This window comes from Acanthochromis polyacanthus, chromosome 18 (genome assembly GCF_021347895.1).
Source record: "Acanthochromis polyacanthus isolate Apoly-LR-REF ecotype Palm Island chromosome 18, KAUST_Apoly_ChrSc, whole genome shotgun sequence".
NCBI lineage: Eukaryota > Metazoa > Chordata > Actinopteri > Pomacentridae > Acanthochromis > Acanthochromis polyacanthus.
This window is the reverse complement of record NC_067130.1, coordinates 4,086,021-4,110,623: the sequence shown is the minus strand read 5'-3', so window position 1 is coordinate 4,110,623 and position 24,603 is coordinate 4,086,021. Positions and strand designations below refer to the sequence as shown.

Below are 24,603 nucleotides of genomic sequence, written 5' to 3'. Positions count from 1 at the left end.
TGAATTGTCCTTCTTTCTGTCTGCGTCTTTTGTCTCGTCGGTTGTTGTTTGCAGCTCCCTCAACAGCCCGCGTCTGTTTAGAAAATGGTGATCGGTATCAATTTTACAATAAAGTAGTGACCTATTGAATTCAGTCTCCTCGTGAACCGGGCGTCTCACTATGCCTGAGAGGAACAGAATGAAAAATGTTTTGGTGTCGGTGGAGATGTTAGCATTCTTTGGCCAGACTAAAGAAAGCTTCATGGCTCAGAACGAGGGAGAATACGTGCGATCGGTTCTGTTTTTGTGTGATCAGACCCGCTTGTCTTTTACATTCTCACAGCTTTATACTATCACTGGCATCTTACTTTCAAAACTACATACATCCTGAGGGAATTCAAACAAAGAAAGACCCAGTTGTTGGTAAAAGTTGGTAAGTTTATCTCAGTGGTTTCACTCTTAAACCTGGTCTCCTCAGTCTTATGCACATGGAATGGGCTAAATCAAGTGTAGTTTTGTTTTTTTCCCCCCCAAGAGATCAAACCGATTTGAGCTCAAATTTGATATTCTGCACATTTAGACTACTTTGCTCCAATCTCAGTGTGAGATTTTCTTTTCTTCTCTGGACCAAAGCTCCATTTGTGGGCTTGTATACAGACTCATTTAACCAAACAGATCTTGGGTTTGGCTACCGACTTGCTCCCCTATGCTATTATATTACGAGTATCCTTATCCTGCAGGGGGTTTGGATCAAAATCACAACATATATTTGCAACATCTCACTAAATTGATTCCAGGCGAAAATGTTCACTTTTGAAAGGATTTTTTTCCCCGTGGTCCATCCAGTGGTAAAGAATCTTGGTGCCTGTGAGGATACATATTATGTTAAGATTAAGAGCTCCTCAACACCACAAGTTGGCTGCGTTACATGAGTTATGAAAGTTTCACTTAAGTAAAACACGTTATAAATAAAACTGCTGCTGTGCAGTAATCAAATTGTGGTTAAGATTTCTTTATAGTAAACTCATTTACTTCTTGTCGCCTCTAATAGCCACAATGAAGGTGTGACTGTGGAGCAGCCAGTGTGTTTCTATTGGCCAGTTTGAGTCAGGCTGCAGTCAGTATATAGGACAATATACAACTGCATTACTCTATGTATCATAGTTGACATTTTTGCTGTTTTAGGCCTAAAATCAACATGGCCGCCTATAACCAAACGCCACGTGGCATTTTTACAGAAAGATTCTTCTAAATATTATAAATAGAACTGAGTGAAATTGAAAGTTATTTACTACTTTATATTAAATAAGTCAGAAAGCCTTGGAGTCTTCCAGTCTTTTCTCCGGGAGGAAATGACATCATGTGGAGCAGGTCATGTGATCTGGAATTAACACACTTCCTGGAGAGGTGTTTTTGTAACGGGGAACTTAGTTGGAAGTGATTTAATTTGTTATTTTTCATATAGAATTTGTTATATTGCCAAAAAAGAAATATCTTTCATGATTATCTCAACTTAATAAAAAGAACACAATGAAGAAATTTTTAATCAGCTAATTTTATTATTGTTTAGCTAATTTGACGGTGGAGTTTGCATGTTCTCCCTGTGCATGCGTGGGTTTTCTCCGGGTGCTCCGGCTTCCTCCCACAGTCCAAAAACATGCTGAGGTTAATTGGTTACTCTAAATTGTCCGTAGGTGTGAATGTGAGTGTGATTGTGTGTCTGTATATGTAGCCCTGTGACAGACTGGTGACCTGTCCAGGGTGTCCCCTGCCTTCGCTCGAGTCAGCTGGGATAGACTCCAGCACCCCCCATGACCCTAGTGAGGATAAAGCGGTGTATAGAGAATGGATGGATGGATAATTAGAAGGTGGTTGTTATTAAATTGGTACGGTTATTTAGTTGACATTTTAGTGATATCCAGGCATTTTTTGTTAATGTGATTGTGATTGTTTCCGTAATGAATAATGATGGAATTTTTCAAGACATGATCATAATGAACATAAAAATATTTTTTTTTCACTTTTAATAAAAATGTATGCAAGATATATCCCATGGACTTCAAAAATCCCTCATTATTTTAGCTAATTAGAAGGTGGTTGTTATTAAATTCAGACGGTTATTTAGTTGACATTTTAGTGATATCCAGTTATTTGTTATTAATAAGTGATTGTTTCTATAATAAGTAATTATGGAATTTGTAAAGACATGATCATAATGAGCATAAAATAAACATAATGGACTTCAAAAGTCCCTCAATTATATATTGACCCATGTAATGATGTTGCCAAGGAGTGTTTGTGTCGATGTTCATGTCTTTGGATGAATCCTACTGACTTTTATTTCCTCTGATGAAACCAGCAGGTTGGCAATTTTGATTTTGTTGAAATATTTCCATACACTGACGATGGATTGTCCCAAAAATTGTTCATCCTACATCGAGTTAGCAGACTTTTCATTTACACTTTTTTAGGTTTGACTATGGAATCCATGGCATTTAAATTATGTCATTTAGTGACATTATCAAGCTAAAATGATTTTTTCTTTATCCGTCAACCTCAGCTGTGCTTTGTGTTTCCTACAGAATGATAGAATGCTAACATGCTAAGCTAAGATGGTAAACTTGATTAGCTAAACATCAGAATGTTTTGTCACTGTACGCTGAAATGCATCTCATTCAAAGCAATATTGCCAGCTGTCCTGCTCTGTTGTCCAAGTTTTAGCGGCTTTTGTCATTTAGTTGTTTTTTATAAAGCGACCTAGCAAACAAATATAGCAACTTAGAGCTCGCTGCTGAAGCCAGTATCTAAGAGTGGATGTTTTCTCATGAGGTTTTCTGGACCACAAGTGTGGAGAAGAGCAGACGCATGTTCAGTATTATCAGTCAGGAAGAAAAATGAACAAACTGTGATTGCCAATTTGGAGACCTAACAACAATAATGTTTTACCAGGAAAATCCATTACCCTTTTTTTTTTTAAGTTCAGAGTGATTTGCGGCAAATATTTCTGTGACTAGTCTCACAAGCGAGTTGAGTCTAGATCCTTTCTATACATACAAAAGCATACATGCACCATAAAAACGACAGAAATTTAGATTACAATAAGCGCTAATAATAGTCAGCTGGTGTTAAGTAACTTTAACCATTCATTATTAGTATCTTGTATCTATGGAAATAGTTTTTTCACAGATATGCAAATTAGCGCATAATGTGATCCTGCATACTTTTTTCCAGACTTTGAGCAGCCTTCAGCTCCTGGGAAAAAAGTTGGCAGCACTGTTGAGTTGTGGCTCACAGAAGTGCTTGCATGTGCCCTGTGCAGTCATAGTCTGGTATCCATAAAATAAAAAATATTAACCGTGAAGCCACCTTTGAAATCAGCGAAACAAGCAGTAATACAGTGTCTTCAGTTGTGTACTACACACACTTATTATCTATGATGCTGGTAGAACCTATTACCAGTCCTGTGTAATCATTTGAAGCTAGCTTTACAGTATTCAATCATATTGTTTCTGCTTTGAGGTAATTCCCAAGCGTGTCCTGCTCTTTTCAAACAAATTGCAGTCGACTGATAATAGATGAGGATTAAATTTGAAACAGGGAGGAATTGTTTGTCCATCAAGGACACACTGTCAAACTCTATGACTAAACCAGGGATGAGAGAAAGTGCAACGTAAGCAGAGGCTGTATTTCCAGACACTCGATATGTGTGTTAATATAGAGCTGGCATTGTTTGAAAAACACCAGGATGGCTGTGTGATTTTATGCCAGCGGATAACCAGTCATTTTCCTGTTATGTGTCTTTGACGCGACTGTCACTTTTATGGATGGCTGAGTCTCCTTGACAGCTGAAGACACTGAGGTTTTACTCGACTGTTAGCAGCTCGGTGAGCCAACACGGAGATTTTCCAGTAAACTCTTTGGCTGGTTAGTACTTCCGATGTCCTAGAAATGTCAGATCACGAAATTCACTCTATTATTCAGCTTTGACAATAGCTCGAGCATCTAAACTCCCTCTTTTTCTTGCACCCTCTATATCTCAATGTGCTATGATCTATGCGCAACTCATGCCCCTAAAACCGCTGTAGTGTCAGATATCCGCGCAAGAATAGAGACACTTAAGAAACGGCCAGATGTAAGGTATGTTCAAGCCAAAAGATTGTGGCTTTCTGACAGGAACGGAAACAAACAAAAACACTGGAAGTCAAACGCTCAAGGAGACACCGGACACTTTGTTGTCATCGCCTTCAATAGTAAAAGCCTTCATTCGGCACTCGCTGGTGGTGATTATGGGCTGCCAGGTCCAGCTGACTAGCAGGGAACATGTGTACATAAACAGCAAGAAAAGGCAGCATGGGGCAGAACGGCCTCAGCGCTGCCTATAGCGTTTGTTTATCCAACGTGCTGTAATGTTATGAGAACTGCCGCTCGGGCCCTGGTTACAAGTTGTAATGTAAATATTGATGTGTATGGAAAAGGAACACTATTTAAGGCTTACCATATGTTCTAATAATTTGAGCCGCTGATTGTGGAGGCTGGATGTCTTTTTAAGGAGGAGCACCGCCGTGGTTCCTCTGACTGAATGCAGGTGTGTTTTTTTTTCTTGTTTCTTTGTTCGAGTGACTGTTTCAGGAAAAAAAAAGTGTGTATTTCATGTTTAGTACTAGTGACTTTTATTAAAAATGTATGGAAGATATACCCCATGGACTTCAAAAGTCCCTCAGTTATGTATTGATGATGCAAGAAAAAGAAAAAAAAGCTGCATCCTTTGGCTTGACAGAGGAGAATTAATAAAAGATTCATTATTTATTATATCAAACGTGCTTTTATGTCATTTATAAGGTACACGCCACAACTACAAATGTATATCCATTAAATTCCCTTCTTTATTATATATAATTATAACAAAAACACTGTCCTTGAAAAATATCCAGTCAACTAAAAAACAATTCTGTTTATCATATGGTGTCATAATACTAACTTAAAGCATTTGATTTCTTCAGGGAAATGAAGACATGGTTGAATTTTCTACAAAAACCAGCAGTAATTTGAGCAATATGTCACATACATCATTTGTCCATATCCTCTATATTTACATAAAGAAATGTTTCCTGATTCGATGCCCATATTTGACACAAAGCGACTTGGGTAGATTCAGATTAAGGAAGTGGTTTGGGTTAAATACACACGTGGACGAAATTGTTGGTACCCCTCAGTTAAAGAAGGAAAAACCCACAATTCTCACTGAAATCACTTGAAACTCACAAAAGTAACAATAAATAAAAATTTATTGAAAATTAAATAATCAAAAACAGCCATTACTTTTGAATTGTTGATTAACATAATTATTTAAAAAAACAAACTAATGAAACAGGCCTGGACAAAAATGATGGTACCTCTATAAAAGATTGAAAACTATTTGACCAGAGTGACATGATTAACTCAGGTGTGTCATTTAATTGACATCACAGGTGTTTCCAAACTCATAATCAGTCAGTCTGCCTATTTAAAGGGAGACAAGTAGTCACCCTGCTGTTTGGTGAAAAGGTGTGTACCACACTGAACATGGACAACAGAAAGCGAAGGAGAGAATTGTCCCAGGACATCCGAAAAAAAATGATAGACAAACATCTTAAAGGTAAAGGCTATAAGACCATCTCTAAACAGCTTGAAGTTCCTGTGACAACAGTGGCTCATATTATTCAGAAGTTCAAGACCCACGGGACAGTAGCCAACCTCCCTGGACGTGGCCGCAAGAGGAAAATTGATGACAAATTGAAGAGACGGATCGTTCGAATTATATCCAAAGAGCCCAGAGCAACCTCCAAAGAAATTAAAGGTGAACTCCAAGGCCAAGGTACATCCGTGTCAGATCGCACCATTCGTCGTTGTTTGAGCCAAAGTGGACTTCATGGGAGACGACCAAGGAGGACACCACTGCTGAAAAAAACTCATAAAAAAGCCAGACTGGAATTTGCAAAAATGCATGTTGACAAGCCACAAAGCTTCTGGGAGAATGTCCTTTGGACAGATGAGACCAAACTGGAGCTTTTTGGTAAGGCACATCAACTCTATGTTCATAGACTCAAAAACCAAGCATACGAAGAAAAGAACACTGTCCCTACGGTGAAACATGGAGGAGGCTCAGTAATGTTTTGGGGCTGCTTTGCTGCATCTGGCACAGGGTGTCTTGAAAGTGTGCAAGGTACGATGAAATCTGAAGACTATCAAGGCATTCTGGAGAGAAATGTGCTGCCTAGTGTCAGAAAGCTTGGTCTCAGTCGCAGGTCATGGGTCTTCCAACAGGACAACGATCCAAAACACACAGCCAAAAACACCCAAGAATGGCTGAGAGAAAAGCGTTGGACTATTCTAAAGTGGCCTTCTATGAGCCCAGATCTGAATCCCATTGAACATATGTGGAAGGAGCTGAAACATGCCATTTGGAGAAGACACCCATCAAACCTGAGACAACTGGAGCTGTTTGCTCATGAGGAGTGGGCCAAAATACCTGTTGACAGCTGCAGAACGCTCATTGACAAATACAGAAATCGTTTAATTGCAGTGATTGCCTCAAAAGGTTGTGCAACAAAATATTAAGTTATGGGTACCATCATTTTTGTCCAGCCCTATTTCATTAGTTTGTTTTTTTAAATAATTATGTTAATCAACAATTCAAAAGTGATGGCTGATTTTGATTATTTAATTTTCAATAAATTTTTATTTATTGTTACTTTTGTGAGTTTCAAGTGATTTCAGTGAGAATTGTGGGTTTTTCCTTCTTTAACTGAGGGGTACCAACAATTTTGTCCACGTGTGTAGGTACCTAAAAACAGAAACAGGGAAGGCAGTCCTCCATGTCAAAGTCTATGGTCTTGTTGACCCATCCATCCACCCTGACCTCCACCTTTGTCAAGCTGTAACTTCCCACTTTTTGTCTAACAACTAAAGCTAGCAAAGCAGTTTGTCATTTGATGGTATACATATTTTGTTTTCACTGGCTAATCCTGCCATTCTTCATGTGTCTTGAATTGAAGCATTTTACAGGGGATTTAACCAAAAACAGTAAATTTCTTCTTTAAAATCAATCTTTTGTTATGAGGTTCAGCAACACACCTGACAGTCCTGGGCACACCTTTACCTTCTCACTCCAACTTCTTTGCGGTGATCCACTTTCTGGACTTGGCAAACCTAATCCAGATAGCAACTTTGGCCAAGCAAACAACTAGTCAATCAACTGGACTCAGGGTTGTACACAGCAGGTTTCAACAGGATGCTTTTTTAAAGTGACATTATGCTGTTCCGTATTTTCTGTCCTACATCCTGCACATAATGTTACAGTGTTCATTGTAAACATGGCCAAAGTTTCAGATAATTATGTAAATGAATGTAAAAAATACGTCAATCCCTGCGAGCCAAAAGCTCCAGCTTGGTCTCCAACATCTCAGATTGTAGCGTTTCGAATTCCAGCGTCTTGTTTCCAACATCTTTTTCTACTTTTCTATTTTCCTGACACTGCCATGTGTTCCACAAAATCCAGCTACAAAGTACACATTCTCCCAAAACTGTCAAAGTGACGAGTATTAAAAGCATTATTGGGCTCCAGCGTACGAATAACTGATAGTGATTAAAAACGATGCTGAAGAGTTTTGCATGGTGATAGCAGAGACATTTTGTTTATGTTACCATTTCAGCACACATATGCCTACTAACATCAGAGTATATCAAACTTTTTTTTAAAATGTTGCATCTGATTTGAAGAGTTTATCCTCTGTTGTGCCACATAATAATGGATACTAATGGATTTAGACAACTACTGGGCACTGCAAAGAGACAGAAAAGCATAGTTTGTTTTCAGTAGTGGCTCAACTGACGGCTGTGTAGAGATAAATTAATATTTTTTTAACTTAATATGTCCCCTTTAACCAAAGCTTCTTGTGTTGCATTTCATTCTTTGTTGTGGACTGTCACATCACAGAAAAATGAATAACACATATTGAAAAAGAACGTTTTTATAACCATGACATGAGCTAATCTGTGACCCTCCAGCTCAGTGGCTCATTCATGTCTGAATGTCGCTGCGTGTATGGAGTTAGCCGTGAATGAGAGCTTTCAGGTCTGTCCCAGGTCTTTATCTTTACCATCTCCTCTCTCTCAGTGCCACTAAAAAGACATACAGTGAACATATTGTGCTTTGGCTTACATATTTTGGCCCATTTCTTAGATTTAAAATGTATGAAATTGCCTTAAATAAATAATCAGTGGAAATACATGTCAGATGTCACACATGTTACTCCAGAAGTGTGCTTCTAAAACCATGGGCTGGGCCGCAACATGGTCTCTTTCTAGTGGGAGCCTATAAATAAATAGGACTGCTGCTGCTCATGGAGGAAACCTAAGGCAACACTCAAGTGACAGATTTGGGGCCTTAGGGCAAAAAACTGTTGCAACCGCTTGATAAAAATGATTACAATTCATGGCACAAAGTAGGAAAATTTAAAACTTTTAAACAACATTTTCCTTTCTTTATAGGACACAAAGATCTGTTTTATTTTGATTTGCCTGGAGACAATCAAGAAGAAGAAAAACTAAGTGTTCAGCGATGCCGTGCGAGGAAAACATCTGCTAAACCAGCATGGCACAAGCTGAGTTAATACAGGACAGAGGGATGCCGTAATGCTCATGCCAGCTCCACATTTGCAGTTTTACAACCATCCTGTGTGTTTTCTTTGTAGTAAAATGATTGGAGTAGTAAATATGGATGCAGTGTTGATGGGTAAAGGTCCCGGTGATCTAAAAATGTCCCCTCTGACCTACAACTTAACATCAAAGTATAAGGTTCCAGGGGTTCATCGGAGTTTTCTAATCATTAAACGTTCTCAGTGTTTTGTTTCCTCATCTTAGATTTTGGCTGCACTGATGGAGCTTGGAAATACATCAAAACTCCATCAGGTCTCTCCAGTGTTTGACAAATAGGATCTCAGCCTGTTTACATTCAAATATCTCACAATACACTGTAAAAAATGTTTGTACACTTTACGGTGAAAAGCTGTCAAACCATGACGGTAAAAATCTGTAAACTTTAAAACGACTTGATGCAGTTTATTTAACACCGAATCACCATGGATATGTTAATCAAGAGAAAAGTGTGTTGTTTTTTTTTAGATTTTAGATTTTACAAAAAATACATTTCCTGAAAAAATGCTGGAATATGTGGAACGATACTATAAGTTTTGCATTTATTTATCGAAAAGAATACAGTTTTTCCAAGTTTAACGTACATCGTTGTACTGGTAATGGAAACATGCTGCAATATTTATAATAAATAACATTTCTACATTTATTACATGTAAAAAATACAGTTTTGACAGTCTGGTCAAATTGATGTACTTTGGTGTTAATAATGGACATTATGACAGTTTTAACCGCAATTTTTGCTAAAAAATACATTTATTTAATGTAACTGTTGTGCTGATAATGGAAAAATGCTGTAGTATTTACAATAAGTTACACAAACTTCATTTTCTATTGTATTTTGATATAAATTTTCTTATTTTAAAGTTTAAAACTTTTTTACAGTAAAATATGAAAAGAAGCACGTTTTTTAACACTAAAATCAACAATATCAATATATTTCTTTACCATAAATGAAGAAAATGTTTTACAGTAATTTTACGGTGGTGACCATAGCTGCCAGAATTTTACCGTAAAAACAATTTTTTTTGTGCCATGATTACTACAGTTGTAGAAGAAGGTTCATCCCTCTTAAACCTGGAGGACAATGAGAGAAAATGAAGTAAAATGCTATTGTTATATTATAATTAATGTGAGTTATTAAAGCTATGCAGAAGTTCGTGTCAGTTGCCAAAGGCTACATCATACATGAGGCCTAATTTCAGAAAAAAAGCTTCTCCAACATCATTTTTCTGCTCTTACTTTCTACCTCTTTCCGGAACATCAATTATTTTTAATCAAAAAATGTAATGTAATGCTTGAACTTTAGGCTCAAAATTTCATCAAGCAGACGAAGGAAAACAAAAGTTCCTCTAAAGAAAGAGTACATTTGAGATATATACATACCTAACATAGATGCATACTGTAAGACTAGCACCATTTATATGGTTTTCTGTTTTATTACTTGAGGATACACCAAGGTGGAAAGTATATGAAGAGAAACAAAAACTGCTTTAAGCTAGAATTTGCATTTTTATATCACAGCTTTAGCCTTAAACGTTTATTATTTTAAGCACAGATGTGTCACTTTTCAGCTCATATTTAATTTTTTTGTGAAGTTTTTGAGGTGTGCCATGGGGTTTTCAAAAAAGAACTAGTTTTTAGTCCCAAGAATTTAATGCACTGCTTTTTTCACCTCTTCAAACACACACTTGGTCCCCACACAAAACACTCTGGCCTTTGGGGACGTGTCAGAATTGATGGCTTACCTCCTTAGCATTTGTGTGCGTATATGTATTTGTGTGTGTGTGTCCCTTTGAAGTTTTGAAGTCCGCCCACCTCTCTGTGGCCCGACATTGTGCTGAACAGCTCCATTTGTCCCACCTTAATCCCCTGATGTAAACCTGCATAAATCACCCCGAGTTGTTTCTAAACGTGAGCAAACTGGGAAAACTCTGACTGGGTCTCCCATGTTTCGTTCTGGTTTCCAACTCTTTTGGGGCTTCTGGATATTTTGCTGAACAACCTGTATCGGTAATGACGACTGCTTAGAGTATAAGTATTAGTCTTTTGCAAGTCAAGTATGGCTGTTCTGTCATAGGTATGGGCAAAAAGAGTGTTTTTTATTTATTTAAACTCACCAGAAACAGAACATCTGACCTCCAGCCTCAGAATGACAGCTTCAGAGGGCCGTGAAAGACACTTTAAAGGTCCACCGAACTTGATTGTTGCAACCAAGCCGACAAAATTCACCACCAAAAGATACTAAACCCTGTCACTAACTGATGCAGATTCTGCACTTTTCCCTCCGCAGACCTCGTCCCTGTTCCCGTTGCATATTGTGACATTGTTCGGACCAACTCTGGAGTCACGGGGCAGCATCACGGCACCCTCAGTGCATGCAGGCTAACCTCTCTCTATCGGTGGCTCTGGGCCAGATTAAAGTGCCGGGGCTCATTGTTTACACAGCTCTGTGGTGCCACGGCTGAGCAGCCCCAAACAATGGGCCCCTGCTCCCCTTTGTCGGAGTGAGAGGAAGAATGGAGACCTCTTGACATGGCAACCTGAAGCCTCAATGCCCCCACTTCACCTAGCTGAGAGGGTCACAGCGAGAAACTGGAGGAAAGAAGGGGAGCGGAGGGGAAGTTGGAGATAAGGAAGGAGGAGAGTGGAGGGATGGAAATGCAAGAGGAAGAAAGAAGGGGTGGATAGAGATGAAAAGAAATTTTAAAAGATGTAAAGAAGTGGAAAAAAAACACTCTAGATGTGTGGAGGATGCAGCGAAAGTGAGAAGAACATCTGATGACAAGAAAAGGAGCATGAACTCATAAATTTGTAATTTTTCCCAGTCTTCTGTGTGTTTTCTGGCACATTTCCACCCTTCAGCCATTGCTTTTAAAGTAAATTAGCATTATTTCTTTTTAATTTTATTTAATTTAATCGCTTCTTGTGCAGTTCTTCAAGAAAAAGTCCCAAACAGTCAAAATAAACTTATAAATGTGCCACTATTATTCACACGATGACCTCCAGTCTTGTCTTCAGTGTGTGCAAAGAAGGGGAGGAGAGGGGAAGTTAGAGATGAGGAAGGAGGGATGAAAATGAAAGTGCAAGAAAGGAGGTAGAATATAAGGAGGTGCATAGAAACATAAAGAAATGGGAAAAAATACTCTCAAAGCTTGGATGATGCAGACAAAGTGATGACAAGAAAAGGAATATTAACTCAAAATTTCATACTTTTTCCCGGTCTTCTACATGTTCTCTGACACATTTCCACCCTTCAGCATTTGCTATTAAAGTAAATTAGCATTATTTCCAACTATTTCTTCATAATTTCATCTTTCAGACATCTGTATCTTCACTCTTCTTGTGCAGTTCTCCAAGAAAAAGTCCCAAACAGTCAAAATATACTTAAAAATCCACCACTAGAATTCGTACAATGACCTCCAGTCGTGTCTTCAGGGTGTGCATTTCCAATATAACAGAAAAAAATGATGTGAACATTGTGAAACGATGCCCCCCTGCCCGGGTTCTGCATGTGTGTTTGTCATTGTAAGCTGTTGCTACATCGCATTCCCGCTTAGTCTCATAGGACCTGATTATACTTTTTCCTGTAATCTTCTGAAAAGAGCGCAGTTTAGGGGGATATTAAATGTCTTGTTTCCATTAGCGTGCAAAAGTGAGAGTCATCGCTTTTCTCTTTTTTTCTTTTTCTTCCTTTTTTCCTCCTTCTCGCTCGCAGGTCACTTTCTTGGCAACAATACGGTCATTGATGTGCTCCGTCGCCAGGGATACGAGGTGGAGCACACCCCTGCTGGGCAGCCCATAAACAGGTAAATTCAGCGCTAAAAGCCCCTTAAACACACAAACACACTCCGTCCGGTGACATGTTTAATGGCATATGCGAGAAACACAAGCAGAGAAAATCATTGCAATTTCTCCTCAAAACGGTGTTCTTTTTTCCTCAGAATTTCACATTCAAGCAACATGTTCATTTAAGGCTTCAGACCTGCAGAACTTGGCAAAAATATTATCTTCTTGTACAATGAGTGCAGTGCCACATGACCACCTTGTCAGTTAGAGGCGATAAGCATTTGCAGAAATGAGGATCCTGTATTTTCTTTGGGGTGTTTGCATGTTTTTTTAGGCTTTAGTGCCCGTAAATCTGACAAATTCCCCATCGGCCACCTATGAAGTGGTGTTGAAAAGGCCAACTTAAGCGGGGCTCATACCTCCTGCTGTGAAGCATGTAGTGCAGTCTAGCATGGCACGCTGCGGGTGGCTATCTCGGTTTAAGATCTGTGCTCTTGTTCCTGTGTGAGAGTGAATGAAGGAGCAAATCTACTTTCACACACAAAAACCCTGAGTTTGATGCAGGATTATGAACCTGCGTCTGACTCATTCTACCTGAAGCTGTGACTGTATGTCCATTCACAATGCTGTTTATATCGCTAAGCCCTTCTTACAGGTGAGTTTCTTCTGTTTATGAGCATTATGAGTTCATGCCAAGTTACTGTTGGAACAGAAACAGACTCAGAAATAGTTTCTACGCAAATGCCATTTATGCACTAAACTCAGGACACATTAAACAATTCCAGTGTTTAACGGGTTTTATTGGATGGTTTTACGATTGTTTTTGTATTGATGGTCTACATGTTTTGTTTTTGCTCGTTTTTTATGCCATTTATTTGATTTATTATGCACTTTAAGGCCCGCACTTTCAATTTTGTTGTTCTCATACAATGGTAATAAAGACATTCTGATTCTGATCACTCCACCAAGGAACACGGCAAAGTTATGCGACGATACGTTTGTCCGTCCGTCTGTTATTCCGTCTGTGCCCAACATTGCTCAAAAACAGACCAACGCATTTGGATGAAATTTTCAGGAAAGGTTAGAAATGACACAAGGACCAAGTGATTAGATTTTGGCAGTGATGCAGGTTATAGTCTGGATCCACGGATTTGTGAAAGATCTCTGTGTAATTGCGAGATAGCGTCATGGCGTCACTGTAACCATGACAACAAGTGAACACTACGTCAGCTGCCTGCTGATGATCACATAATTGAGATCCTGCTACAAATCCACCACTGTAGACTTATCGGGACTTACCTGTTGGAAATGATATATGCCCGCGACATATTTAGGTCAAGCAATTCAGTATCCGTACGTAACGTACACATGCAGAACACACGTCTGTGCTCAGTGCAAGGTCATTTTATTTGTAGGTTCATCTATACTAAATGGACACATTCTACACTGCCCATGATTTCTGATTATCACTAATTAATAAACAAATGCTACATTTCTAAAAAAAATAAAATGCTGCATTTCTGACAATGGGAGAATGAACTTCCTTGGAGGAGTACTGTCCTCTCTGAGTGCTTTTCTGGTTGTTTAGTATGAAGGGAAGTGGGTGTGTTAAGGTGTTTGCACGTATGGTGATTTTTAAAGATAGTTATCGACCTCATTAGAGACGGCCAGCAGCTCATCACAAGCCAGAGTGTTTTTAATCAGAAAGATGAGTTTTGGTTTGTCTCTCATACTTCCCATTCCGGATCTTTAATTTGTTTTTCCAGAGAATCTCGGATATGTTCTCTATTAGGACGTCTATTGCTTCTTGGATCGTCCGCTGCATCTTGTTCTTACATTGCAAGAATTCTTCTTCTCCTCAGTGTCCTCCCCTCCTTTCCTTTCCTTAGGCTTTATTCTGTCATGTCTGAGTAAAATTTAAGGAGACGAAAACTCCAGTGGCATGTATGCTTCCACCAGGTCACGTTCAGAATGGAATACTCAACGCAAACCATAGAACACAATTACTCGTCAGCAGCTGTAAGCAGGCAGGATATTGTAACAGAGAATTTGGCAGCTTGGTCCTTAATGAAGGTAATTGTGAAGAGGCTCAGAGAGAAGAAGAAGCCAAAATATATGAAAACATTCACAGAAACCACTTCAGCATTATTCATTTTGCTGTTATTAAAGCTACAACAGACAGTAGAAAACAAAATGAAGTAAAAATCATGAGAATTTGATGTAATTTCCTCCTGAACAAAAGACTGGCAAGACTTCAAGGCTTTCTGAATCATTTAATATAAAGTAGTGTGTGAGTCAAGTGTGGATTTATGGCATGTCAACAGGTTTACTACAATATCTTTATAAATAACTTTCAATTTCAATATTACTCAATTGTACATATCTTTCTATAAAAATGTCATGTGGTGTCTGGTTATAGGCGGCCATGTTGATTTTAGGCCTGAAAACAGCAAAAATGTCAACTACATTACAAAAAGTCCCGCAGTTATATACTGACCTTTATAGTGTTACATCCCACATACTGTAGCAAAAACACATCATCTACCTCTTCCTTCTAAAGTATCTTATCACCCTGTTCCATGTCCTCCAGGAGATCATCATCCAGACCTGCCTCTCCAGAATCAGACGACCACCTCGATGAGTCCCGTCTGCTGGAGCCTTTCCTCCACGAGCTCCCCCACAAAGAGGAGGACCAGGGCCGTCCTCTGGAGGAGGATCTCTTACCCCATATGCTTCTGCCACCAGACAGCCTGGAGCTACTGGAGAAAGCAGAGAGGAAAATGCTGAAGAAAAAGAGGAGGAACAAGCAGAAGAAACAGCGGCACCGGCATTTTAACGACCTGTGGGTTCGCATTGAGGAGAGGTAAGGAGACAGAAACGAGGGTGGAAGGATAAGAGTCCTGTCCTGTCAGCAGAGACATGAGATGAAAGGTCAGGAAGGAAAGGGAAGAGTGTAATAGTAAAAGCTCAGAGAGGATGTGAGAGGGGAAATAGGAAATGTGTAATGCAGACTCGCCTATAGAATAAAACTGACACTTCCTGGTGTGTTGCCGCAGGCTCAAACAGTCACTAAATCACATCACCATCCTCTGCACACACACACAGCTCAGCTCAGTGAGTCCAGGCTAGCTGCTATGAGTATCTTTAGATGTGAAAACAGCTACCTGGGAATTCCTCCTAAGTACCCGGCTTTGGTCTCTCAGTAGCTCCAGGCAGGGACTAACCGGACAACAAAACAAGCTCACCTTTCAGACAGAAAGAAAAAGCAGGAGCCCTCTGCACAAGGTGTGGTCCGCCGTGTTGAAACTCCTCTCAGCCTGTTGAAATGGTAAAAATTAGCTTTCACGGATGTGCACAAGCAGAATGGTTAACATGAGCCTCCGTCCATCCATCATGTGCCACCGCCGCCTATCCAGTTCACAGTTAGAGGCGATCAGAGTGCATTAGCGAGAAGCTGCGGTTCATTTCAGACGCGTTTATTCACACCTATGGGCCATTTAGAGTCTCTAATTTCATCTGACTTGCAGAAATTTGTATTGTAGGAGAAAATCAGAGCAATTAAAGGAAATAAAGAATAAGGAGAACATGTAAACCTGACACAGAAGGCCCTAAAGACCTCGTTGCTATGAAAAGCTATACCTTCTTTATCGTTGTCTGTTGAGGAAAATGAAATGAACTGCATAATAAATGTCCTGATACAGTTCACATTTGAATGGTAGAAATTTACTCTGCAATAGAAAACATTTTAATATTTTTAACGGTAGCAAATTTTGAAACAGTTTTTATATTACACAAATGATCTTAGAATCTGCTTTTTTAATTTTATTGATATTTTTGTGTATTTGAAAAATGTGGGGAAAATTCTGATAATTTCTCTATTCTTGACAGTATGTGAACCCACACTTATTCATTAAATATATGAAAGGTTTCATTTGATTTATGTTTCAATAAGAATCAAAATCTCCTTTTCTGATGGTAATATGTGTTATTATATAAACTTCCATAAAAAAAAAACTCATATGATGCTTGAATGCACGTGTCTAATCTGCGATCTAATCCTGGACAAGTTGCCACTTTATCAAGAAAAAACAGGCAGAGAATTATACTGACACCAGTTCACAGTTTAAATCCTCATCTGCATGTCTGAGGACTGCAGGAGAAAACTGCAGCACCCAGAGGAAAAGTCCTGCGAACATGGAAACTCCGCATAGCGCTAATCACCGAGTGGATTTAAGCCAATGTAAAGAGAATTTAAAGCTACACGTATTAACAGAGTGAAGAAAAGTAACATCAACGCGGGAAGAAAATGAAAATGGATCCACGGTAGAAGTCCAGCCACTAATTTTAGACCAAGATGTGCAGACATCTCAGAAACGCGAGCTTTTAGTGAAATGACGTGTAACAGTAGCATTTATGTTCCTGTGTAAACGGCCGAGGTCTCCGCCTTCATAATGTTCATACAATCTGCTCACAAGCTCCGTGGGTCACATAAATTAAAAGCCGAGGAGAGCTGATTTCAGTGTGCTCTATGGAGAAAAAAAGAAAAAGAGGAAAAACTGGGCAGCTGGGTCCCCCCAAAAATACTGTAAAGCAATGATCTCATAATAAACAGTCATTTTTCTTAATTAACACCATTTTCTACGGTCACTATATAATTGCAGACTTTTTTGTATCATAGTTTACAGGTATCATAGTTGATATTTTGACTGTTTTCAGGCCTAAAACCAACATGGCCGCATATAACCAAACACCACATGGCATTTTAGAGAAAGATTCTTATAAATATTCTATATACAATTGAGTAAAATTGAAATTGAAAGTCATTAATAAAGATATTGTAGTAAACTTGTTGACTACTTTATATTAAATAACTCAGAAAGCCTTGGAGTCTGGCCAGTCTTTTCTTCAGGAGGAAATGACATCATGTGGAGCAGGTCATGTGATCTGGAATTAACACACTTCCTGGAGAGGTGTTTTTGGAACGGGGAACTTAGTGGAAAGTCATTTCTGGGACACAGATACAATTTATTATTTTCCATATAAAATTTCATATATTGGCAAAAAAGAGACATCTGTCATGATTACCTCAACTTAATAAAAAGAACACAATCAAAACGATATCAGAATAAGTTCATTTTATTATTGTTTAGCTAATTAGAAGGTGGCTGTTATAAATTGTGACAGTTATTTAGTTGACATTTTAGTGATATCCAGTCATTTTTTTTAATTAATAAGTGATTGTTTCCATAAACAATAATGAGGCATGATCATAATGAACATAAAAAAACCTTAGTTTTTTTCACTTTTAATAAAATGTATGCAAGATATATCCAATGGACTTCAAAAGTCTCAATTATATATTGACCCTATTACACTTTTTGTAAACTTGTTGATATTTAATGTTGCTGTGGTGTGTCACTTCTTGTTGCTCCAGTAGCATTTATGGATTTATCTTGGCTTATATGCACAATGGAAAATGAGCCGTTAGCTGCAGTCGCTAGATACTCTGGACCAACCATTTCTGTTAGCCGTCGTCCTGGTAATCAGCTGCTGCCGAGCCGGACTATGCTCATTATGTCAAGATAGCGTTTCATCCGCCCAGGGAATTCGTCTGTCTCTCAAGAGCAGATCTGAAATACTTGGTGGAGATAGCATTTTTAGCAACACCATCTCCACCATCTCATTAACGCTGCTGACAGAAGGATCATTTTCAAGTCCCTGAAGTCATTGATTTGTGGTCTGCTGCTTAAAACGCTTGAGTGAGAAGGTGTGAACAGGCACTGGGGGGAAATTAAAGCAGAAAGGAGGAAAAAGCACAAACTAAAAGAAATGAAATAAGGGAAATGTGCCTGGTTAGTGTTCATTGTTTGCTGTTTAACAGCCCTGATCTTACATTAAGAGGTTGAAAGACCAAATCTAATTGTTGGCTGTTAAGTTTTTGCATAATTTAAAGCTGTCCAAAACTCTGGCCTTCAGCATGTTGGAATGTCATGGGAACGTGTTTTTCCATGTACAGTATGCACTATTCCAAATTAGCATCGGGAAAAAAATTCCAACCGAGTAGCGTCTGTTCTTCACAGGAACAGAGGAGGTTTGTGAGCGTTTGTGTACGTTATGTCTGCAGAAATGTTTTCTCTCTTTCTGCAGGACCCTGTGTTCCAAACGGAAAGGAAACAGACTGTTTGTGTACGCGTGTTACCGAGTGTACTCGCTGCACGCCTTTGTATATTTTAATGTCTGAGAAGGTGGCAGTAACAGAAAAGCAAGGCGGCCTAAAGAGCAGGAGTGACTGCAGCGCCACAGTCGTCTGTTGTGTTTGATGCGTGGCCACACTGGCGGCGTGTCACACCTGGTTTCCTGACACCTCCTCAGGCCCTCAAATCTAAATAAACCAGCTTTTTGCAACAATTCAAAGCTATTGCATATTTGAAAACCGACCGACTTTAACAGTTTAGAGAAACTTTAAGGAAACAAATCTCACTCGTAGGTTTCCCTTAAATCTGTTTCCTGCTTGGTCTAAAAATGGAAAAATATGGAACAAATAAAGCTGAGAGCTGAAGCCAAGATTGGAACGTCCATTACATCCATTGAGATTAATTAGAAAGTGTGATAGAAAACTTACTGACCAAAGAGTGTTTATTCTGTTAACAAGCTTCTGTTCCATTCTGGATGCGATTGTTTCTGTTTTGGCAGCAAAAAAAAAATCCAGTCTTTCAACATTTGTTTGAGTCAGTTAGGAAACTGCTTGGTAGAGTTTGCTGCTGGCATCCACTGTTTGTGCCTCTTTGTGTGGCGGTTTTCTCGTCCATTACGGATTCTAAAACAGCATATTTTGGCCATATTGGCACTTTACTCTCCAACTGTGTCATTTCGTCAGCCAAGGAAATTACAGCCCACCGTAATCCTGTTTAGAACCGGTCTGCAGACAAAGAAATTTGAGGCCAGACCTTTAAATTATCAGAGGTATTTGAATCTCTTTCTTAACAAGACATTATACAGTAAAATGAGACTATCTTGCCTGGCTTTAACAGAGAGAAAACCTCATTTGATTGCTAGTATTTAGGGAATAAAGGAAAGTCGAATGGAGAAGAGACCAAAAAGCTAAAGAGTAGTAATCAGAATATCATGCAGGGAAAGAAGAATAAGTGAAAACCAGAGAAAGAACAGGCAGATTGGTTGTTGGTTTACAGCCATGAGCTGATCAATGAGCTTCACATCCAGGAGTTTCCTCGGAGAACGCTCCCTTTGTAGCTTTCATGCTCGTTAATATTTCCATTGTTTACTTCCTGCAGTCTGCATATTTTCTCTGGCACTTGTGGACAATGCGGTGATGGAGAGCGAGCCCCGCTCTTCTACTGATTATGCCGTGATTTCTTTCTTTTTCAATCCCAATGGCACAGTGCAGATATGGAACAAAAAAAGCTTTGTGCTTCAGGAAATTAAGGAAAAAGACTGGAAATAATAAGGCTGGTGTAACTCCAGAACACGGGGAGGTTTCTGAGTTTAGACACTTATTACACAAAGCCCTGTTTGGACCGCGGCGAGATGTTTTTTTGGAAACATAAAATTGCAAACGAGGAGCCAGCAGCTGCATTAAGATTACAGTCGGCATATTGTAATGCTCACAACGTGCGTGAGTGGCTCCGTGAAGAGTAAATCTGGAGTGTTTTTCTGTAACATTTAGAGTGAAAAATGAAACATGGAGAATGGAAGAATGTAAGCAGGAGTGAAACTGAACGTCAGGGCCGAGTGGGTGTGGGTTCATTACGTTGGATTGACAGCGGGCTGGCAGCGTAAGCAAACAACCCATCAGCTGTCAACACGTTGGGACACAAACGCTGCTAAATCTGGATAGTTTGAGTCGGTGGCGTCACTTTTTAAAGCTGAGGAACATGAAAAAATACCCAGGATCCTCCTCTGTAAAGCCTGACCCATCAAAAACTAGACAGAATATTCAATTTTTTTGGATCTGAGATGTTTATTTTCCGTTTTTCATAAAATCCAAAAGAAAATTTTTGCCATATAATTCCGTTTATGATCTATTTTTTGTATCAAATTTGATCCATTGGGTGGTTTTGACAACTTTTCTGCTCACAACAATCTAAAACTAAACTCCACTTGCTCCAGTTTACTAATTAGCATTGAGTGAGCTGACACACTTTATAATAAAAAATAAAATTAAAAGACAGAACAAAACAACAAACTGCAGGGAGCTTAGAATCTGCTCCTCCTCATCTTCTAACTGCTCCATGTGTTGCCATCCAGTTTCTTGTTGAGGGCATTTTCAATTTACGTTTTTTTCTCTCTTCTTCCTCTAGTCTTTGACATCTACAAACAGGTCATTGTAGTTTAGTGATTATGATTTCAGAGGATGCATTTGAAGATGACATAAATGAATTTAATAAATTAAACAGTGTGTTTTTGTATTTTCGTAGGTATAATGTAGATTCCATTACGAAAACGTTACATGACATTTCAGAAAAAAAAGCACGTTATAAACCTGGAGTATCAAATTTGATGCAGACATTTTAACCTGTTAAAGTACGCGGCCCGCGGGCGGGCCGTTTTTATATCGGTATACGCTTTTTTTTAAAATAGAAGGACACTGCAAACACGATTATACAAACACTATACACACATAGAAAGCTGAGATTCTCATGAATCCGCCGGTATAAACCACTTTCAGATGTGATTACCACAGCGGGTAATATAAACACATTTGTCCAACAAACAACAAGTCATGTAAACGTGCACAGCTCACCTGTCGACACAGTTTGGACGCTCGTTTCTGGTCATAAAAGAAGATAATCCACAAAAACCGGCCAGAACCCAAGCTTAGCCATCCAGAGGAAACAATCCAGTATAATACTTTGGCCAAAACATGTCTCGAAATAGGTAAAAAATCCAGAAAACGATCGGCTCCGTGCGCGTGCACGCGGCGCGTGGTGGCGCTGTGCGTTTCATATTCAGTGCATTTTTGTAATATAAGTTTATCAAACATGCTCGTATTTCCTTTGTTCGGGATTCAAAATGGATACTGGAGGCTTTTCTTCCGCTTCAAACCGAACTTCAACCAATCAGGTGACTCGTTTCCGCCTACTACGGCGAGACAGCCAACCGTGGCCGAGTCTGACAGATATGGATTACATCACTTGATTGACTTATTTCTCAGCAAATCACATCGGAGGAAACGTTAGATTGACAGGCCTGGTAGCCAATGAGCTTGCTGAATGGCTTGAATATAAATCCCGCCTCTGCCAGCGGCTTTATATGATATTTCATTCGTGAGCTCCGGGCTCCACCTGCTGTTTCTCTGTATTCCTCTCAATCTGTGTGTGTGATCGACACTGAAGCCTATCTGAAGTGATTTTTTGAGTTCTTTATGAGTTTTTGGAGTGAAAATAATGTGAAAATGAAGTAATACCATTGTGTAGAGGGTGTGTACAGGGTATACAGAGGCTGTCCAACATTGACAGGGGCGGGGCATATCAGTACAAATACATGTGTGAAACACTCATTTCTTGTAGTATTGCTCTGAAATTTTGACCTGAACTATGTAAGACCCCAGGCTTTTGCAATATTGTGTCTTCAAGCTCTTACAGTGCTGCCACACTGATTTTCAGGTGTTTTATTAGGGAAAAAATGTAGGCGAGAAAAAAATTCATCCTAATTCAGTGTGTGCCAACATGAAATACTCTGTGCCAGTAGCACCTAGAGTAATTCTGACTGCACTCGGTGAAAATTCAGGTTGTCTGCTTTCAAATGAGACCCCAACCATGCATGTACTCCAAACAGTTCAAGAACAGCATTCAATTTACTTTCTGTACATCTCAGTAGAAATTTCGGGCGGAAATTGCCTGTACTTTTCACCAACCAATTGAAATATAAAACAATGAATTGCTTTCAGTGCAGAAAATACTTATTTTCAAAAATGAGTAACAATTTAATGCTATTTTTAACGTTATTCCTTGAAAATTAGCAACGATTTCCCTGAATAACATGAGTAGCCATTTTCAAAAGGGGCAAAATACGACTTCAGCTGCATGTAGTGGAATGATGATCCACAAGGGGGCAGAATACATGTTTTGGGTTATATACAACATGTTTATAAGGAAACTATTTATCATGTTGATGAGATAGAGGTCCCAGAAACTCATGTATCAAACATGATACAAATGTTGCAAACTAAACCCTGAACTAAAATCAACTTTTTGTTTCTTTACAGTGACGAGCTGCAGAAGATACCTCATTTAATCTGATTTGTCTTGTTTTTTTTCCCCCATAGTGCGATGGTCCAGTCCCCACCTCCTCCTCTGGTTCGCATCATCAACGGCTACATCACCGTGCAGCCGCCTCACCGAGTCCACAACCACCATCACACACACTCGGCATCACCCTCCTCCTCCTCAGCATCACCTCCAGTCATGCTCCTCTGTACGCTGCTCACAGCCATCCCACCGACATGGACCGTGCTCCGCTAGCAGAGCCCAGCAGCCTCGATGAGTCTAAACTCGAACATTTGGCGGTTTTGCTTAAAATGCTAAAGTGCATTTTAAGACTCAGTGGAGCACGGAGTAAATGATGTCAGGTAGCTCTGATCTTTGAATCTGATGCTAATTCGTGCTAATAGAGCATTTTTCTTACAATCTGAGGCCTTGATGAGCACGAAAGTTAATGTAAAAGAGGTTTTTTTTTTGAACAGACATGTTTGGTTTTGGTTATTTTACACACAGAACAGGATCTAGCGCACAAAAACAGCAAAAAAAGTGAAATTTTCAGTAAGAAGAAGTTTTATCGGACATCTTAGAGGTCACACAACACGTAGAAACTCACTATTCATCATTAAGTGACTGTTCAGCGCACAAAAAGCCGAATATCATTAAAACCATCACTGAATATCAACTGAAACCACATGTGCTGTGTGTGTGTGTGTGTGTGTGTGTGTGTGTGTGTGTGTGTGTGTGTGTGTGTGTGTGTGTGTGTGTGTGTGTGTGTGTGTGTGTGTGTGTGTGTGTGTGTGTGTGTGTGTGTGTGTGTGTGTGTGTGTGTGTGCGTGTGCGTGACAAACCAAGTCTATCAGCTCTTAAACCCCGCTGGACTCAAAGTGTTCCTTTGTCTGATCTTAATTTATTCTTCCATCTTAGAAGAATTTGCGGGGGGGTAAATTGTACATATTGTTTCTAAATATTATAGATGTATTTTAGAATTATTAAAAAAAAAAAGATAAAAATGAAAAATATTGGAAAGCTTTGTTGCTTGTTGTTTATATAAATATATGAATAGATATGCAGTATATTTTTGGAAAGAAAATCAGGAACTAACCACCATAGTCTTTCGTGCCATGTGTCTCACTGAGATGATTTTGTGTTTTGCGAGGGACAGATGATTGTGTTGTACTTTTTGTGTATCAGTGTTATCACCCGCTTTGCTGTGTTCTGTGTGAAAGGATTCCTGTTGATGTGTGTGTGTGCTGTTTCACATGCAGCTCATTTGTTTTAATTTATTTAACTACTGTAGTTTTGCTTTAGGCCATATGAAACATTCCCAATGGCTTTTTTATATGCTTTTTTTGTCACCATGATGTCCAAATGTGCGTTATTTGTCATTTTTCAGACGGTTTTAAGTATAATTTCAAATGCATATGATGGTAATAATAATAATATTTGTGTTATGAATACATAAAGCTGTCGACGCAGATAGACCACATGCAGCTGAGCGCTTTAGGTCTTTCACATTTCTTTTGTGGCATGAGGTGATTGTAATAGCATTACCATGGCAACAATAAAATATTTATCTAGATTAAATCTTGATTGGTTTGTGGCTAATTTTTTAATGGATTCTTTGATTTAATGCTAATTTTTAGTTACAAAGTGAAACAGTGAGAGGCCAGAGAGTGCCATGATGATGATAATTGTGATTATTATTAGCAGGATGATTGTAAGATGAGATACTGCTTTATTCATTCCACAGCAGGGAATTTGGCAGTTTCACAAAAGCAAAGGGCAAAAATGTAGGGACATTAGTTTAAGAAAATAAACATAAAAAATCCACAGGAAATATACGTAAGTGCACAATATAATAAGAAAATCACTGAGAGAGTGCAGTACTCCTCCAAGGCTGTTCATTCCCCCATATGGCATTGTC

The 24,603-nt window shown here is 39.0% G+C and overlaps 1 protein-coding gene across 1 annotated transcript in view; it reads left to right on the top strand.

The window, feature by feature from the left end:
• The window catches only part of trabd2a (TraB domain containing 2A), an 80,241-nt gene extending 55,972 nt beyond the window's left edge, over positions 1-24,269 (top strand). Inside the window, exons 5-7 of the mRNA XM_022208069.2 lie at positions 12,389-12,479; positions 15,050-15,322; positions 22,745-24,269. Of these exons, the coding sequence (XP_022063761.2) occupies positions 12,389-12,479; positions 15,050-15,322; positions 22,745-22,940 (560 nt within the window). The 3' untranslated portion in view covers positions 22,941-24,269. The remainder of the gene's footprint in view (positions 1-12,388; positions 12,480-15,049; positions 15,323-22,744) is intronic.
• Positions 24,270-24,603: the final 334 nt, after the last annotated feature.